General features: G+C 40.6%; 1 protein-coding gene across 1 annotated transcript in view; it reads left to right on the forward strand.

The window, feature by feature from the left end:
- The window catches only part of STAG2 (STAG2 cohesin complex component), a 161,835-nt gene that overhangs the window by 95,006 nt on the left and 46,545 nt on the right, over window positions 1–20,284 (forward strand). Inside the window, exons 10-16 of the mRNA XM_077478660.1 lie at window positions 7,190–7,263; window positions 7,358–7,481; window positions 7,969–8,067; window positions 8,173–8,252; window positions 9,573–9,680; window positions 9,971–10,082; window positions 12,457–12,574. Of these exons, the coding sequence (XP_077334786.1) occupies window positions 7,190–7,263; window positions 7,358–7,481; window positions 7,969–8,067; window positions 8,173–8,252; window positions 9,573–9,680; window positions 9,971–10,082; window positions 12,457–12,574 (715 nt within the window). The remainder of the gene's footprint in view (window positions 1–7,189; window positions 7,264–7,357; window positions 7,482–7,968; window positions 8,068–8,172; window positions 8,253–9,572; window positions 9,681–9,970; window positions 10,083–12,456; window positions 12,575–20,284) is intronic.

Consider the following 20,284-nt stretch of genomic DNA (forward strand, 5'->3'; position numbering starts at 1 on the left):
AGGATTTGTTTAATCTCATAAAAGCCAAGTCACTTCAGTGGGTATATGTAAGGGTTTACAAAAACTTTTAAATGCAGAGTAGAACAATGCACATTATAATAAAAAAAATCACTTTTATTATCCATATAATAGATCTTGCTATCATACTTGTAAATTAAAAAAACAAACAGTAAATTATAATTCTGTTGCTCGCAATGTTATGCCATACAACATTTTACTTTTTTGCCTTTTAAAATGTCGGTTATCCTACATCAACAACTTAATTAACCCTTTCTGATGTCGTATGATATGATCTAGGAAACCCAAAATTTCTGTAAAAAACCCCAATAAAGATCTTTTTAGGGCGTGCAAACTCAAACTACACAATTTATTGGTAAAATATAAAGGACGTGGTTGCACCGAATAAATGGATACCTAACATGTCCAACCTTTAAATTTGCGCGCGCTTGTGAAATGGCATCAAACTTTGGTACTCTTATATTTTTCATAGGCATCGCTTTAAAAGCCCCCTATAGGTAATTTGTTTAACGTTAAAGAGGGGGTCTGGTGCTAGAAACATTGCTCTCTATCTGGTGTGCATGGCGATATGTAACTCGTATCTCAATAGGCCTTTCAATGCGTAGGCGCCTCAAAGCACGTTGCTTTTGTCCCCTAAGTGAAGGGGGAAAAAAATTGCCAATTATGAAGAAACTGGTGGGTTATTGTAAATATGATAGCAATTTATTTTATGTGACGTATAATACGTTTTTGTTCTTTGCAATGCATTGTCTTTTATGGTAGTCCTAAAAATTTCCATTCGTCTGCTTTCATTTGGCGAGTAAAAATAACTTGACGGCAGGTTTGGGGCTTCCCCGGAGGCGAGGTTGAATGAGATCCGTTCTCCCAGCAATCGGCCAGAAACCGGCGAAGAGAGATGAGGAAGAGGAGAGCCAGTGTGATCTCCTGCTGTGACACAGCTTGAATTTGAATTGCCCAGCGACTGCTGTCAGTCACACCTCCTGGACGGCACACTGGTCCAATGCCAGGAAATTTAAGTAGGGCGACATCTATCATCGGAGCCGGTCCAGGAGGTGGGACTTTGACAGCTCTGTGATCCAGCTGGCTCTCATCCTTGTGATCCCCATGCACTGGTTAGGCTGTGTTGATGGCCACTGATAAGCTGCACTGATGCAGCATAAAAACGTTTGCAACAAAAACAACGTTTTTGTTAATATTTATCTTTTTTTAATTTTTTTTCCTACATGAAACACTTAATGGTGTAATTTCATGAGATAATTTACGAGGGCTGAATTGGGAGCAGGCATGGTAAGGGGTTGAGTCAGGCCACTGGTGACTAGTAACTCTTAAGGCCTGGCTAGTAGCTCAGGGCTTGAAATTTTGAGCCCTCCAATATAGTCAACTGCTGTAATTTATCAATGTAAGAAACGACTGCACCTCACGTGGGTCCCAAATCAAGTTTTTTTGGAACACCCAAGCTTCACCAACAGACACCAGTAGTGGTCAAAGTATATGTGTTTTACACAAAAAAAGTGCTTAATCAGTGATTACTAATGATTAAGCACATATTTGTGTGAAACACATCTACCTTGACCACTACTGGAGTCTGTTGGTGACGCTTGGATGTTCCAATAAACTTGATTTGGAAACCAACGTGAGGTTCAGCCGTGCCTTAAATTGACTATATACCACGGAGGCCAGCCGGGGATAGCACTCAGGTGTGAGTTCCAGTGGGTGTATTGGTTACACCTGGAATGTTGAGTTCTCGTCTCTTCTCTTCACTTGGATTTTGCTGCAATTCTTCAGTTGGATTCCCTTTTGTGCTACCTGAAGGCCCTAGGAAGGGTCCCGCTGCTTTTAAGTCTATCATTTCTTGTTGGATGAGTGTGCTTGTTTTTTAGGCTCAGTCTAACCAAGCAAAGTTCCACTGTTTTCATTGAAAGCCCTTTGTACCAGGAGTGTAATTACTACTTGGGCTAATGAAGCTTGAATAACCTAAGTTTGTAAGTTGCTACCTGGCCTTCAGTTCATACTTTTTGTGACTTTTTACTAAGTGTATGTTGGAGCCACTGAGGAGGCTACTTTTGGTGGGTGTGTTATTTGCAGATTGCTGCATAAGGATCAAACTCTTTTTGGTTTAGTTGTTTGAAGCCTTTGGGTCATGCTTTGTCCCATGATGTATGGCAAAGCGCCTAGAGGCGATTCAGTTCGCATTGTGCGCTATACAAGTATTTCATTCATTCAAAGAATACTGGATTTGTGACGCATCTGTAAAGCCGGTCATACATTGATTTGAAAATTTGCTGGTTCAGCAAGGACTGTCTGATTTTTATTTTTTTATTCTTGTATGGGTAGGGTGGTTGTACAGAAGTCTATCTACTAAAATTCTGTACAACTGCCCTGTCTGATTTTTGCTGCTCAACCAGCGTCTGTGGTGCTGATCAGAGTGTTTTAATGCCAGGGATGTCTGTCCACTGTGAGAATACAAAGGCACAGCCCCCAGCCACCTCAAATATGTGTTTTGTGAATCCCTCCAAAATTGTCACTTTTTTCTTTATAGCTCAAAAAATAAAAACCCCAGAGGTGATCAATGCCACCAAAAGTAAGCTCTATCTGTGGGGAAAAATAAGGACAGACATTTTTTTTTTTTGGGGGGTACAGCATCGCATGACCGCGCTAATGCCAGTTAAAATAACGTTGTGCCATTTTGCAAAAAATGGCCTGGTCATGGAGGGAGTAAAACCTTCTGGGTCTGAGGTGGTTTAAATCACTTTCTTGGAGTACATCACAGGACACAGAGATCCTGCCTCTCCTCCTTTTGTGGTTTATGGCTTGTTACAAAGACTGAAGCCTTGCTTAACACAGAGAGGGGTTTTGCATGAGATTTTCTATCTTTCTTTTTTGCCAGCGTCTAAGTAATGAATATGAAAATTCTCTGTATCCTTTTGTGTATTCCAAGAAAAAGCTTTTACAGGTGTGCCTGCTGGGACCTAAGGAGTCTCGCTGGAGTCTCCACTACATGTGTGCTCCCGTTTCCAACTACAACCATATGTGCAGCTATTCTCGAAGGGACAAGGCCAGTGCCGCACTAACTTGGGATCCGCTGATCTATTGATCTTCACTGTAAAGGAGAGGCGTGCCTTTGGCTCTGTGTCCCTGTCGTTCTGCCTGTGTGTGGCAAATGAGAACAGCTTTACCTAAGATTTTAGCATGTATGTCGTGGAGATGCCATAGGGCAGGGCACAGGGGCTCACCCACATACTGGCGTTAGGCATCACAATTGGGGGCCTGTATGAGGAGGAAGTGTAGTGGAAAATTCTAAAAACAGCTAAGTTCTGCTATTACCAGCTCATTGGATATATATATATATATATATATATATATATATATATATATATATATATATATAATATATAAAAAAAAAAATTTCCTTAAAGTCAAATTGTCTGTGGTGATCTTTGCTTCCTTGTCAGCTAAAATATTTTTTCAGCAGGTTAGGCTAAATCTCTCTAATGGAGCCCCCATAGTGGTACAAACTGGACTGGTGTTAGAACCTTGTGTGTGCGTACGCTACAAATCAAAGTCCAAAATGTCCATACTCCAAAAACCGGTGCTGATAAAACCCCCCCCCCCCCCCAAAAAAAGTCCAACACTTCCAAATGCGTGAAAAGAACTATAATCTTATGATCGAAAGGTCAATATAGCTCATTGGATAATAAGTAAAGTTGCTTCACTCTCCGTTCCTTTGGTCCTCCTCCACTTATGCTTATGCCTTTTAGGGGGGGTGATTCCTTTCTCCAATTTTTATTTATTTATTTTGGCTCAAAATAACCCCCCCCCCATGCAATATTATATCAATCTAAGTATGCTTTAACATCTAAAATCAATTTTAATTGTGATACACTCACAACAGTAAATACTTTTACATGAAGTATACTATGTACCGATTACAGCTAATAATCCTCTGCAAGAATCGCCCACCGGTTTCCAGGTCTCAGACACTGGAAATTACCTGACGGGCTCTTCCCGATGTGTTGTCACTAGTCAAGTGACTTTCTCAGAGTAGGCAGTCCATTGACAAGCGCTGACTGATAGAAGTTGAGCTTCCTCAGCAATTCTTGCTGAGAATCGTTTACTGTACTCTGTACATAGTATACTTCATGCTATTTACAAGTTTTTACATTGTGAGTGTACCCAATATAGATTTCAGTTGAAGCATACTTACATTGATATATTGCACAATGAGCAGATTTTTTTTTATTTTGTGCCAAATCAAGGAAAGGGATTAGCATAAGTGGAGGAGGACCAAAGGAATGGTGAGTAAAGTAACTTTTACTTATTATCCAAACCGCAAATATTAACCTTTTGGTCATTACATTAAGGTGCGCGTGCACTTCACCTAGAGGTGTTAAAGTGGTTGTACGCAAGCTTTGGGAAACTCGCACAGTTTTATTTTTTATTTTTTCCACGCATTTGGAAGCGTTGGACACTTATTTATTTTTATTTTTTTCAGCACCAATTTTTTGGGTATGGACATTATGCAGTTCTATTTGTGGCATTCTTTACAACTATATTTACGTTGTGGGGTTGGGGTGGCTGACCCAGGTCTGATTTTTCACAATCCTACCCAGCTTGTATTCTGGGATTCCCAAATTTTGAGGTGATGGAGGTTGGACAGTCTGAACACATCGTACTTTATCTCAAAGTATATGAGGTTTCATTTGAGATGTTAGAAGCTAATATTATAGTAAAAGAAAATAAGTTTCCCAACTTGAGAATGAAAAGGTCTACCTCTTTGTGGGGAGTAGTCGAGTACCATAGGCGTACGCACAGGGTGTGCCTGGGCACACCCTAATCATCCCATACACATTAGCATTATCACTGTGTGCCAGCAGGAAGATGGGAAAGATCTCCCTATTACTGCCTCTGCCATAAGAGAAGTATTTAGTACTTCACTTTCACTATGCTGGCAGGGAGATTGAGCTCCCTGCCGGTGCCATTTATATGTAGACGTGTGTGCTTGAGCTATAAGGTGCACACCATAATGTAATAGGCTGGGCACACCTATGTTAAGTACATTGTGGGTAGTCCGCAGCCAAAGAATGGAATTTTCTCTTGTATTCACTGACACAGCTCCTTTCATAACCATTTGGTTGTTATGCCCTATTACTAGGAGATACTGGGCATTAGTTGCAGTACAACACTCAGAATTCTTAGTTCTGCCCAGGGGGCGGTCCCTTGGGCAACAACCCTCCACCCTGCCATGCAGTGATCAGTTTTCAGGCGGATTATCTTAAGTCGCCAGATGCTGGACCCAGGAGAATGGGCGTTGCATCCGGAGATATTCAGGTTACTGTGCCTGAGGTGGGGCACACCGGACGTGGATCTTCTGGCCTCCTGTCTCAATCAGAAGGTGCCAAGATTCGTGTCCAGGACAAGAGATCCGTGGGCAGACGCGCTGGTGGCTCCGTGGGATCGGTACCAGCTGATCTACGCCTTTGCTCCGCTGAAACAGTTACCCCGTCTCCTTCGCAGAGTGGAAGCCGAGGTGATCCCAGTAATACTGGTTGCCCCAGATTGGCCTCAGCGTCCTTGGTACGCAGACCTAGTGTGTCTGGTGGCAGATGCTCCCTGGCAACTGCCGTTGTGAGAGGACCTTCTGTCTCAAGGTCCGATTCTCCATCCCGCTTTACCATCGCTGGCTTTAACGGCATAGCTATTGAGAGCCAGGTGTTGAGGAACCGGGGCTGTCTGACTCGGCGATCCCAACTATGTTGAGAGCACGGAGATCTTCTTCTCGGAAGGTATACCATCATACCTGGAAGGCCTACATCTCCATGTGTGAGGAGAAAGGATGGCATCCGTGCTGCTTTTCTATATCCAGAATCCTGCTGTTTCTTCAGCAAGGAATAGACCAGAAATTGGCATTCAGCACCATTAAGGGGCAAATTTCAGCCTTGGCTGTTTTTTTTTTTTTGTTTTTTTTTTAGCGTCCCCTGACGTCTCACTCACTAGTGAGTACCTTTGTTCAGGGGGGAACGACATGTAGTCCCTCCGCTGCGTCCGCTGTTACCCCCATGGGATTTGAACCTGGTGATGCCTGTTTTGGCCGCAAAGATTTGCAGGCAGCTGTACAGTTGCAATTGAATATGCAATATATTTCCTTTTTTCCTGGTTTTTCGATAAAAACGCAGTGCCGTTACGTTAATGCGCTGTTGCATTCCGCAGTTTTTTGTGCGGTTGTGAGTAGTCACTGTTGAGGGTACCCTAGTTTTGTGGTGGATTTCGCCACACACTTTTTTTTTTTTTTTTTTTTTTTTTTTTTTTAGTGGGTAAAGTTTCACTAGTTCCCACTTGCCTTGGTGGATGAAGTTTTTATGCTGTTTTCCCACCCCTCGTTTGGCACTGCTTGGGGACGTCCCAATGGTTAGGAGAGGAGCTGTGTCGGTCAGTGAATATAAGAGAAAATAGGATTTTTTTTGTACTCATCGTAAAATCCCTTTCTCTGTAATCGAGCGACACAGCACCCGCCCCTCCTTTTTCTCGTTACGTTATACTGCTTGTTGACGTACTGATGACTGCATGGAGGGTTGTTGCCCAAGGCACCGCCCCCTGGGCGGAACTATGAGCTCCAAGTGTTTGTATTACAACTAATGCCTAGCATCTCCTAGTAATAGGGCATAACAACCCAATGGTTATGAGAGGAGCTGTGTCGGTCGGTGAATTACAGAGAAAAGGATTTCACGGCGAGTACAAAAAATTCAATTTTTCCCAACAACCTATCCCGAGTGCCAGTTAATTATATTTGTTTTTGGTTCACGTTTCACTACTTAACCTGCTCAGCACATATACCGCTTGGAAAACGAACCCCATTCACAGAACATTCCTTCCTCTGGGGATCGCTTAACTCTCTGCTCACATTACTGGCCACATCAGCCCCGATCACAACCTTCCTGCATTAACAATGTACTGTGTCAACATCCAAGCATTAATTCCCAATTCCTAAACCCACCTCTGATGTCAGAACAACCACCTTCATTATTAAAAATAGCTCTTCCACTCTTTATCCTTTCTGGTGCTGCTCTACCATACCATCTGCACAGTGTACTGGTTGCTTTTGTTTGAAACATGCACTTTTTTGCAATTTCAATTCCTTTTTCAAAACCAAATCTTTTTTTTATTTCCCTTACAGTTGCAAGAAAACCAGGACGAGATAGAGAACATGATGAATGCAATTTTCAAAGGAGTATTTGTACATAGATATCGGTATGTTAAAGTATCACCAAAAATAAAAATCCTGCCTTTGTTTTGCTTCTGCAATTTCTTAATGGTTTTTCTTCATTTTTTTTTTTTTTTTTAGAGATGCAATAGCTGAAATTAGAGCTATATGCATAGAAGAGATTGGTGTTTGGATGAAAATGTATAGTGATGCCTTCTTAAATGACAGCTATTTAAAATATGTTGGATGGACAATGCATGATAAGGTAAGCAATCGTTTATGTAAATGAGGAACATGCTACTCATATGCCCACCACACACCTTCTCTTCAGCTCTGATAGCTAGGATTGAACTTTAGACCAGAGAGGCAGGAAGAACAAAGTCTGGTGGACAAGACATGTGTGAATATTTAACCCTTTAATTTTGCAGAAAATCATAGACTGATACAGTGTATATATAGCCTGCTGTGATTAAATTGCAATAATGATCTGGATAGGGAAGAGGTTATTCATTTTGGTAAGCCTTATGCAGGGTTGTAGGACTCATTGTGCTTGTGTATGACATACATAATTGGAAGATGGGTCAGTTTTTAAATATATTTTGCTTGATGTCATACACCCGATTTGGTCCTGTTGTTGCAAGTGATGTTGGGGGGTGTGTGTGTGTTTGTTTTGTCCCCCCCCCCCCCTCCTCGTATACATTGTTACGAATAGGGCACTACGTTTTTGTCTATTCTACTTTTTTTTTTTTTAGCAAGGAGAAGTTCGGCTGAAATGTCTGACAGCGCTGCAAGGCCTTTATTATAATAGAGAGTTAAACTCCAAACTAGAGCTGTTCACTAGTCGCTTCAAGGTATTTTTATTTCACTTTACTCTTTATTTTTTTATTTTTTTTTATAATTTTATTTTTTTAACTTCTTAACCGAATGTCTGATTATGGAATCCTTCTCTTTTGCAGGATAGAATTGTATCAATGACTCTTGATAAGGAGTATGATGTAGCAGTACAGGCAATAAAGCTCTTAACGCTGGTTTTACAGTGAGTTTTTTTTTAAGCTGATTTTCCTGTATTCAATTAATTTACTTGTCTTTTATATAAATACATTTTTTCTTCTTAAAACTAAAACAGCCATTTTTAAAGCGAACTGGTAAATGGGAAAAGACTCCCTCGCTTATGAAGCATAATTGTATTGTTGTACAACAATATATACAGTTAATTACCTATCCAAGTGTTGACTAGTCATCCGAAGGATCAGCATTAGTATATGGATTCCACCCAAATGTTCCACACTTTATGAAATTTCTTGAGAATGGGTGGAGAATTTGATTTAAAAAAAAAAAAGATAACGCACAGTTGAAAGATATAATTAAGAGGGGGGAAAAACGAGCATGTATCAAGAATTAAAACTTGACACGGATCTAATGGTGATAGATGAATGGCAGTACCTCCAGTTAAGGCACTTTGTGGAGAAACTTCCCCATCCAATAAGATATGAGAAAAAAAATCTAAGAACAATATAGCCTGTATATACAAAATATCAGCGAGAGAAGATCTGGAGGTTCTGCCATACATCAAAAAATGGGAAAATGAATTGGTCACAATGTGTAATAAATACACTATTGATAAGATCATGAAATTAACACAGTTCTGCTGTAGATGTAAAGATGGTAGAGATGAACTATAAGGGCCTGGCAAGGTGGTATGCGACGCCAGATAAAATAAGTAAATTTCAACCGGAGAAATCCTCTGAGTGCTGGAGAGGCAACAGGAACAATGGCACACTTATGGTGGCACTGCCCTGCAATCAAAAAATATTGTAAGGAGGTTTTACAACTAATAAAGGAGATTACCAACAAATACCGGAAGATCCCTGGATATGCTTGTTCCATGGAGTTGACGGCTCGGTTAAACAATAGAAAACTATAATCCCCATTCTGATCAATGTAGCGAAAAGTCTCATTCTGAAAAAATGGCAGGAAGTGGACATCCCTAAAATACGGGATTGGATACTTGGTATAAATGAAATGTACTATTTGGAGAGTTTAGACAATAGGTGGGAAGAAGGGGTAGATCGAAAAGATAAATGGGAAAGTTAGAAAGCGTTTAAAAAGACGTGGAGATATGTTGAGGTAATAAGTTAATAATAGAAGGGGGTGATGATCGAAAAGGATGACAATAACGGCTAAAACAATTGCCCTTGGCGTTGGAGGCATGGTGCGATAGGAGGGGAATAAGGATAATGTTATGTATATTTAAGATGTAAGTAAACATGTGGTTTTGTATGATATTTTGTAAAATAAAAAAAAAGTACTGTTAAAAGTTCTGTCATTGTACATTACTTTTCTGCTTTTTCTGTAGAAGTAGTGATGAAGTTCTTACTGCTGAGGACTGTGAGAATGTTTACCACTTGGTGTATTCTGCACACCGACCAGTAGCTGTTGCAGCAGGAGAATTTCTGTACAAAAAGTAAGTTAATAAACATGCTTTACATTGAGATTACAGGCAAGACCCGGCTACTGAGCCTGTTTATTTGGAAATAAGCTACTGTTTTGCCCTTTTTTTGTTTTCTTCTGACTTGGTTACTGACAGTTTGCATATTAGAAACTTTGGGTATTTCAGCATGTTTTTCCATATTGTTCTTAGGATGTTGCATATAGAATCTTTGTGCATTGAAAAATGAGCTGAAAACTATCATTTAATGTGATTTGTAAATGTGCACCAAAAATATTTAAGGAATGGCTGGATTTTTTTTCTAGATTGTTCAGCTGTCGGGAGCCTGAAGATGATGGGATTTTAAAACGAAGGGGAAGGCTTAGCCCAAATGCCAATCTTGTCAAGACATTGGTCTTTTTCTTTTTAGAGAGTGAGGTAATGTATTAATCACTGCCTTATTTGTTGGCTGTTACATAAGTCATTATAATTTATGAACACTTTATATTCCTTTTTGTAAACCAAAACCCTTATCCTGGAATCGCTTGGTTCGGCAGGACCTTGATGTTACCTGCAATCCTGCAAGTTTTTCTTGCCTGTTCACTTGAATAGATTTTGAGGCCTAATCTCAAATTCACAGGTGTCTGAAAATGTATTACTTTATGAATTGAACAGAACAATTTAAACATCTTTTAACTACGGGCAGAGATTGAAACTACACATGTAAAATGTATCTGCATGTATGTTAACCTTGACCAAGGTTGAATCGCTGGTCGTCTGATCCAGTAGAGTTGGTTAGTCAATGCCTTGCCCTCACAGATCTGATTGAACCACATTTTTGTTGTGCTACAGGTCTTACTCTTATTTTCAACCTTTGTGTGTGATACACACCCAAAAATAGTCATCACTGTACACAGTATGTGTGTAGCATGTCTAGTTTCTCTGCCCTGCTGCTGGGACCCCCCGCAGTGTACATCATTTGTCAGCTTTGATTAATCAAAGCAGGGATTGCTGGGTACTTGGACAGCGTGGGCATTTGCAGCTCTCAAAAAAGCAGTCTGAATCTATGTTTAAAAAACACTGCTCAGACAGGTATATAGGGAAATATAAAGTAACATAATGTTACTTTTCTATCATTCTGTTCATTCATCTGAAAATCAAAGGGATAAACTGCAGCTGAAGTCCGTAAGACCCTTTTCACACTGAGGCGCTTTCGCATTAAAAATGGCACCTAAAAGGCTCCAGAAAACTGCTTCCCATTCATTTCAGTGGATGCTTTCATAATGGGACGGTGTGCTGGTGGGGAGGTGAAAAGAGTTTTCTGTTTAACCCCTTATTAAAAGACAAGTATGGGCTTGTGGGAAACAAAACATTTATACCCGCTTAAATGGATTCAGCATCGATCCGATGTACCACCTGCCCCCCCCTGCCGACTCTGAGACTGAGAACTGAGCAATCAAAGACTGTTAATTGCTCAGTTCTCAACCTTCAGTGAGCCTTTGACTGTTCGCTTTGCTCTCCAGTGCTCAGGCTTCGACTTCAGGTGAATACCGACTATAAAGTTAAGATCTTTCCCAAGCCTGGCTTGGCTGAGTGACGTCAGCTTACAGCTGACTTTAGCCTGCAGTTGGCTGAAAACTGGTCACAGGAGTGCAAAACGAACTGCACTCATGTGGTCCCCAGGACAAGTATAGCCAGAATAGCATTTTTAACCCTTTTGTATACCCTAATAAGCCCTAATTAAGGTCTCATTTTCTTAACTATTTTACTTTCATTTAAACTTTTTTTTTTTTTTTTTAACCTTACCTGCTGTGTAGTACTTTTGCACAGAGCAGTCCAGATCCTCCTCTTCTCAAGTCCCCCGCCGGCACTCCTGGCTCTTGCTTCCTACTGGGTGCCCCCACAGCATGCAGTGTACCCAAGCAAGCGCACTCCCGAGCCGCAGCTGTGTGTCCATTCACACAGAGTCGCAGCGTGGCCCCCGCCATCTCCTGATTGGCTCGCTTGCTGTGATTGACAGCAGCAGGAGCCAATGGCTTCCACTGCTGCCAAAAGTCAATCAAGAGTGCGAGTCCCTGGAGAAGCAAGGCTCTCGTGCACATCCCTGTATCGAGAGAGGGCTCAGGTGAGTATTAGGGGGGCTCGGGGTAGGGGCTGATGCACACAGCTTTTTTACCTTTATGCATAGAATGCATGAAGGTAAAGAACCCTGTGCCTTTACAACCACTTTAATTTTTATATTTGAACATTTCCCAACTTCCCAATTAAAAAAGGGAAAAATTTGTAAATAAACGTGATTTCTTTTGTAACTTTGTAATGATTTGTACCGGAATCATAATTGTAGTGTCATTCTAAACAGAAAAAAAATTACAGAATAAAATGTGCACATTTTATCTGCAGTAACACCATTTATTTTTAAACTAAAACTGCAAAAAAGTGCATTTTTGTTGTGCTTTATTGTCCAAGGATTGTGAGAAAAAAAATCATTGTTGCAAGACAATATCATGAAAAGAGAGCCTTGTTTTGTCCTTAAACCATATATGTATTACCTTGTTAACCTAAAAAACATTAGTTATTGCTGAAATAGCTCTATAGCAGAAATATAAAAAATGCTCTTGTCCATAGGGAGCCAACAGGTGTGAGAGGCGAAGTGGTTAAATAGGATTTTTTCTTTTTGCTTAAGCTCTTTTTCTGTACTGTACCTATTTAGATGTATATTTCTTCTGTGCCAAGACGTAAACTCATTTGCATCTTTGCAATTAAGCAGTTTTTTTTTTTAAATCATTGAAACTGTATTTATCTCATTTTATAGTTGCATGAACATGCTGCATACCTTGTAGACAGCATGTGGGACTGTGCCACAGACTTGCTAAAGGATTGGGAGTGTATGAATAGCTTGCTGTTGGATGACCCTTTAAATGGCGAGGAGCGTAAGTATTTTTTGGTTGATGCTGCAGAAGGATTTTAAAAATTAATTTTTGATTGACCTATTGTAAAACAGCTACTCAAGCTTCCATAATTGTGTAAGGATACAGTCAAAACAAATCTGCTGCTACTTCTAGCCCATAGGAACAATGGAAAAAAACTTGTATATCTTAATTTTACAGCACGCAGGCAGTGTTATTCATACCCCATGGATTTTAGGCATGTATCTTAAGGTGATCAGACCTTGGCAAAGCTCTGGAAGACTCACCACCCCTGTAATCCAGCTTTACTCCATGGGTCCTCAGTTTTGTGCTAGTGCTTTCTAGGTTCCAGACATCCCAGACCTGTGCGTTCAATTGGTGATTTCAAAAGGGTACAACATAGAGTTGAAGACTCTACCCCCTCCCTGCTTTCTTCATTAAAATCAACCAAAATGGCCAAGGGCAGTTACATTTGCAGAATGCCCTGAACTATCTCTTATCCCAGGGAGTTGTTGTGCCAGTAACACGACACGTTCAAAAGATTCTACCCAAAGAAGCTATTAATACTATGCTGGATTTAAGATCCTTTAACACATTCCTCGAAATGCAAATTTTCGCACGGAGTCTGCAAGGTTAGTAGCTGCAAAGAGGGAGATGGACATACAAAGTGAGTCTGGGGAAGCTGCACCCCAATATAAGGTGAAAAATAAGTAAAGAGAAATTCCCAGTGGGGTTTTTTTTAGCAGCAGTTTGAGAGACACAAAATTTCATAAAAATCCAAAAGTTTTTATTTAACACCAAATGATGAAATACATCATGAAAAAATGAACATGGTTAAAATATGAGCTCTGGTATATACAGGCATTATGCAAGTATTGATGAGGAAATATATACAATCTCTCATAAGAAATAATTATCTATGAATTCAATAAATAATCCTAACCTGTAGTTCCCATATTCATAATTCAGAGAACCATTTGATGTATGGAAATACCCCAATGCATTTCAACCTGGGACTAATAACTGTCTTCTTCAGGGATTTTTTCGTATTTCTGTTGATACAGCAAATGGATAATTATAAGTATTAAACTTCACTAAAGCAACAATTTGAGTGTCTACATAAGAATATATTTACCCTTTCCATCAAAAACATGCATTTAAACCAGAGACTTTCATTAAAATCGTCAATTTCCCTCAGAGGTGATCCTGGACTCCACTGCACCGCTGACCATGTCCGTAACGAACCTCCTGGGGTGGGGTTGTGCGACCGGAACCCCTTTGAGACCTACAAGCGGTCCCGAAACTATGCAGCGCCCACCACCTGGCAAGGAGAGTGGGGGGTTGCACCTAAAAAAATTTGTATTAAATAAATTATATTATAAAAAATGTATAATATATATATGTGGATATAGAATATATACTAAAAAAGAAAAGGGGGTTTAGTGGGCCGGTATAAAAATGAATTCAATTTAATGACAAAAAGGAAACGATTGAGTAATATGTCCATCTATATCTACTATGTGCTAAGGTTCCAAAATATGTGGAGTTGTATGTAGTCTAATCAGGACTATAATTAATTATTCAATAGTGTTGCGAGAAATAAAAAGTGAGGTGGAAATGGGTGCAGGATATGTGAATCTGCGTGAGTGTGACACCATAGATAATAGGCTAAAAAACAAATAGAAAAAAAGGTAATATGAGGAAAAAGATAAAATGATGTGCCATAATTAAACAATATTCGTGAATATGAATTAAGAAAGTGAAGGGAAGGGACTGAATGCCTTAAAGTAAAGCGAGTGTGAAAGGGGAAGTGTGACAATGATATAGTAGAATCCATAAAAAATACCTGCTGGTAAGCTGTTATGAAAAGTAATTCTTTTTGCAAAGAAGCCTGACATCTAAGCAATAAAAAAAATTAATAAAGGAAACCAATTAGAGACTAAAAATTAAGTTTGAGGATCAGACGCCATAAGCCAATAAGTGCCCATAGCCTTCCTTACCTGATCTCATAATATGTATGTCCTGCTTCAGCCAGAAATCAACGGCGCGATCTCAGTCAGAAGCAGGCAATTTGAAAAAACTTTTGGATTTTTATGAAATTTTGTGTCTCTCAAATTGCTGCTAAAAAAATCCCACAGGGAATTTTTCTTTACTTGTTTTTCAGTATCTGCCTTTAAAGCGGAGTTCCTCCGATATTATTATTTTTTTTTTTAAGTCAGCAGCTAGAAATACTGCAGCTGCTGACTTTTAAAATATGGACACTTACCTGTCCAGGACACCTGCGATGTCACCCGAAGCCGATCTTTCCCTCGGGTGGATGCGCTGCCATCTTCGGTAAGGCAATCAAGGAAATTAAGACTTGCAGCATCACAGCCTTGTTCCCTACTGCTCATGCGCAACCCAACTGGTCCCTTCTGACTTCTGGGACACGTGTCTCCCAGAAGATGGGGGGGGGGGGGGTGTTAGAGACGAGGCACCAAATATAAGGGATAGATATCCGCGGATACTGCGGCTATCTATGGCCGGAAGTGGAGCAGATGCCTAGATTAAACAGGTATCTGCTCTCCCCCCCCCCCCGAAAGGTGCCAAATGTGACACTGGAGGGGGTGAGGATTCTGAAAAGCAGAAGTTAAATTTTTGGGTGGAACTCCGCTTTAAGTGGACATCCAAGATGTATATCTGCATGTTCCCATTTACTCACCTCATCAGTGCCGTCTGCTTTCGCAGTGACAGGCAACCACTTCCAATTTGTCACACTGCCTGTCAGCCCACCCTCTCCTCCCAATGTTCACAAAGGTCTATGCACCTCTGCTTGCCCTCTTCAGGACTCAAGTCACCCAGGTGACAGGCTGGTAACAGTGGGAAAGTCTTTACTTCCCCATCAATATCTTGGAGCTCAGAGCGCTCAGACTGTACCCAATCAGGGTGCAGTCAGACAATGCCATGACACTGACTTACATCAACCATACTATCTTGACCATCATTGCCTAAATCAAGGGGGAACGTGCTCTTTCTCTAAATGCCTTCAATCTAATATGCCAAAAATTGGAAATGCTGGATGTGGACATTCTAGCCTGCAGATTAAAAATCAAAACTACCTCCATTTGTTGCCAGAGCCAGGGTTTCTTTAGCTCTTGTCTCAGATGCCTTAATAAATACCATGGTCTCTGTTCAGGCTAGTTGTCTTTCCCCCAGTGTGAATCCTACATCATCTGCTGAAGAGAATAGAGCAAGAGGGGGAAACTGTGATTCTAATTGCACCATACTGACCCAGAATAACCTGGTACACAGACATACTCAGGTGTCTGTTTATGAAGCAGTGAAATCTATTCACTGCTTCATTCTCTGGCATTCACAGAAGAGATCTTTTCTCTAATGTGTGCCTGTTTATGAAGCAGAGTAGATCGCCTCAACTTTGGAGTAGTGCGGCCATCTACAAATGCTTCCAACAGTGGAGAACGGCCCCCTGATGGTGGAATCTCGTGAGATTTTACGAGATTTCAGCACCAGAAATTCATAGAAACACCTAGATGTCAGTTTTATTAACCAGTGACAAATTATCACTGCTCAGTACACTGACAGTGTGGTTAATGTTAATAAAATAACCAGTCCCATATATATATATATATATATATATATATATATATATATATATATATATATATATATATATATATATATATATATATATATATATATATATATATATAAAATACACATTATATCTATATGTATACACATAAATATGAGAGAAGGACATGATTACAGTGTTGGGGGGGGGGGGGGGGGGTCTGAATGAGGTAGAAGGAAGTTAAAAATCTTCCTCCTTCCCCCTCAGATCCCCCGGGATTCACTCTTCACTCTCCGATTCTCCACCTCTGAGCTGGTTAATTTGGGAGTGTGAATTCTGACACAGATCGCCAGTGGAGCACTTAGATCGCAGCTTCATAAATCTGGCCATTGCTGTGTCAGTCAATGAGCATTCTCTGTCTGTGGAGATCATCGTCGGGAGAACGTGTTCAAACACTTTCCCCCGGTTATCTCTGTGCTATAAACTGTTTATGGACTGTGATCAGTGGCGATCCTCTGGATCACCGCCGTTCACTGCTTTATAAGCGGACACCTCAGACTTCTGACAATCAGGTCTGCTACCTCATGATCTTTTACTCCATTCTGCCGCTTTGTCACTAGCTTTAGTGACATTGGTTTTTATTCCCAGATCTTAAATATCAGGTGAGTTTCTGCATTTTTTTTTTTCCTACATTGCTAAAAGCAAGGAAAGAGATCTGGGAAGATCTTTTATATCTCAGAATATTATGTGCCTCATATTCTAGTCTTTCTACAAACCGGGTCTTAACCAGAACTTGGCCTCTAAGTATGTGAAGCCTTACCTGTGAATACAACCCATTCAGTTTAAGACCCGAAATACAAGGCAAAAAATTTGTATGTGCGTGTATATAATAGGTGATCACATGGCTCCTGTTCACAGCTACAGTGAGGGGAAAAAAGTTTTTGATTCCCCTGGTAATTTTGTACATATGCCCATGGACAGAGGAATGATCAGTCTATAATTTGAATGGCAGGTTTATTTTAACAGTGAGAGATGGAATAGCAACAAAAATATCCAGAAAAACGCATTTCAAAAAAGTTATCAATTGATTTGCTTAGGGGACAGCACAACTTCACTGCATCAAAGGGATGATGGACGGGGGGCCATGTACCGTCCAATCGTGGTTGAGAACCTCCTTTCCTTCAGCCAGGGCATTGAAAATGGGTTGTAGATGGGTATTCCAGCATGACAGTGACTCAAAACATACGGCCAAGGCAACAAAGAAGTGGCTCAAGAAGAAGTGCATTAAGGTCCTGGAGTGACCTAGCCAGTCTCCAGACCGTGATCCTATAGAAAATATGTGGAGGGAGCTGAAGGTTCAAGTTACCAAACATCGGCCTCGAAACCTTAATGACTTGCAGAGGATCCACAAAGAGGAGCGTGACAAAATCCCTCCTGAGATGTGTGCAAACCTGGTGACCAACTACAAGAAACGTCTGACCTCTGTTATTGCCAACAAGGATTTTGCTACCAAGTGCTAAGTCATGTTTTGCAAAGGGCTTAAATGCTTATTTCAGTAAAATGCAAATCACTTTAGAACTTTATTGAAATGCGGTTTTCTTGATATTTTTTGTTTTTGTTTTTATTGTTCTGTCTCTCACTGTTTAAATAAACCTATCATTACAATTTTAGACTGATCATTTCTTTTCAGTGGGCAAACGTACAAAATCAGCAGGGGATCAAATACATTTTTCCCCTCACTGTTCATAAGGGGCTTAGAGAGGTGGAAGTGTAGAATGCAGGTGTGTATCATCAAGAGGCAAAGAGATATGCACTGATCTCCCCAGTGATTAACTGTGCAGGGGGGAGGGGGGCGCGTAAGTCTTGGCCATTGGAGGACTGGCAGGCTGTGCTCCCAGCATAAAACTGACCACACTGGGATGGATTTGTTGCCATGCCTAGCATAGTCAGTTTACAATAGGAGAGCAGGGGAATTCACAGAATCACTAGGTATTTCACACAAAGGAAGCACTGCAAAGAAAACTGGTTACATTTTAACACGGGCTCGTGGCACAACCGACACATATCAGGAATATGACTTTTTGGGGTAACAAACACTTTTAAGCACTCCCAAAGGTCAAGTCACCTTTTTGTTTTTTTAAGCCCTCTGGCTTAACTCTGCCTTTTAAGAACCTTTCTTCAAGGGGTATCTTGTACTGTGATCCCATTGCAGCACCCTGTGGTTCCTTGAGATCTCAGTTTGGTTCTCTACGCTGTAGAAGCTAACTTTAAACCTATCAAGGATATTCTACTAGAGTTGTGATGATGAACTATTTTGAGCCTAAGTGCCCAAACAGTGACACAAAACCAACTTATTTCAAAGTGCCACCTTGGAATTAAACCTACCTGCGGCTTTGTACAGAAGATGGGACTGATCATCCCTCTGAATGAGCCCTAACGGACCAAAAAATTTGCCCAGAAAAAACCTTTGTGCTATTTCTCTTCCCCCATCCTTGTGCCAAAGGTTCACCATCACTGCCCTAGAGGTTCCTTAATGCAAAGTAAGAAAGGGTTTTTTGGGACTTTGAGTGAGGCACAAGACACTTGGTAGGAGATATTGTAAAATTGTTTAATTGACATATAAACATAGCTATATACACAAGGCAGTGGCATACAAAGAAGAATTCATGTATGTACATGCACACATCTGAAATCGCATAGTATCCCATGGAAGTAACTAGTATAAAAAGCCAATGCTTTTTTGAGTAATGGATACAAATGTGTTATAGGAAGCAAATGAAGCACAGTTAAGGTTAAGCTATGTGTTGGGAACATGATGATGTTGATAGGCTCGATGCGCTTTGTGGCCAGTTGCCACTCATTGGGAGCAAACGCATAGCATATCTTAAAAAGGTACCAAATGAGATCTGATGTTTTGCCCAGATAGTGAGAAAGAAGGTGGGGCAAGGGGAAACCAGATTTGTATCTCCCTGGAATACTTGCGTATAAATAGTTCTAAATAAGCGTTGCAAGTCAGGATCATCAAGTCTATACCAGGAGCTGAGGGAATGAATCCAAGGAGGAAGAAAGAGCACAAATGCACCCCAGGAGCACCCTCCAAATGTATTAGGCAAGGATGAAACAATTCAGGTATGTCCTGTAGCGTAAATGATATTGAACCAATATTTGTGAATAGTACCATTATATACATACAGTATTTATGAGCTATAAACCAACACCAATTATTGCCTGAAAAAGTGAAAAGCGTAGTAGATACAAAGTGAAGGGAATCGTATATCACAAAGAAAATAAAAAGTGAAAAATCGCATGAAAATCATGCAGTACCCCAAAGTGGAAAGGGTGAAGAAAAGCAGTCTTGGTGATAGAGAGGAAATCACAGGAATAGTTACCTGGTGACATCACACAGAGACATGCGCTGAGATCTGATCTGCAAGAAGAAAAGCCAGTGGGGGTATGAGTAACACCCAACACTCCCTGAGCTCCTCCCATACATATAATCATGGCTAAGAAGCCAACACCCATTGTTGCCTGGAAAAGTGTAGTGGATACTAAGTGAAAGAAACCATATACCACAAAAGAGAAGAGAGAATAAAAAGTTTAAAAATCGCATGGAGATCATGCAGTTTCCAAAAGAGCGGAAGGGTGAGGAAAAACAAAAAGATGTGCGATAATGGCGCTAAAGAGATAATCGCAGGGGTTGTTACCTGGTGACATGCACAGAACTACTCTGAAAGTCCCACAACCCCCTTACTTTAATGCAAAGTAGTCTTTTTGTTCACGGTCAGGCCAAACAGAACTGGGAGACGCTTTCCTTTTAACCACTTGCCGATCGTCCGACAGCAGATTTACGGCTACAGGCCAGCTATTCTGTGCAGAATCAGATATATCCCGTATTTATAGGCGTATAACACGCACAGGCATATAACGCGCATATTCATTTTAAGAGGGAAGTTTCAGGAAAAAAAACTTAAATTTTAAATAAGGAACTTTGAAGTAAAATAAGGGTCATTGCCGTCAATGCAGCCTGATTAATGCCTATCTGCAGCCTCATCAGTCCACATAAATGCAGCCTAGAGGGGACAAGGAGGGGGGCGGGACGAGCGCCAACAGATTACATACAGTGCGAATCTCCTATGATAGACAGAACAGTGGTCCAATGGTGG

The sequence above is a fragment of the Lithobates pipiens genome, unplaced genomic scaffold (assembly GCF_037356315.1).
Source record: "Lithobates pipiens isolate NorthernLeopardFrog02 unplaced genomic scaffold, aLitPip1_a1.2 Scaffold_1, whole genome shotgun sequence".
Taxonomy (NCBI): Eukaryota; Metazoa; Chordata; class Amphibia; order Anura; family Ranidae; genus Lithobates; species Lithobates pipiens.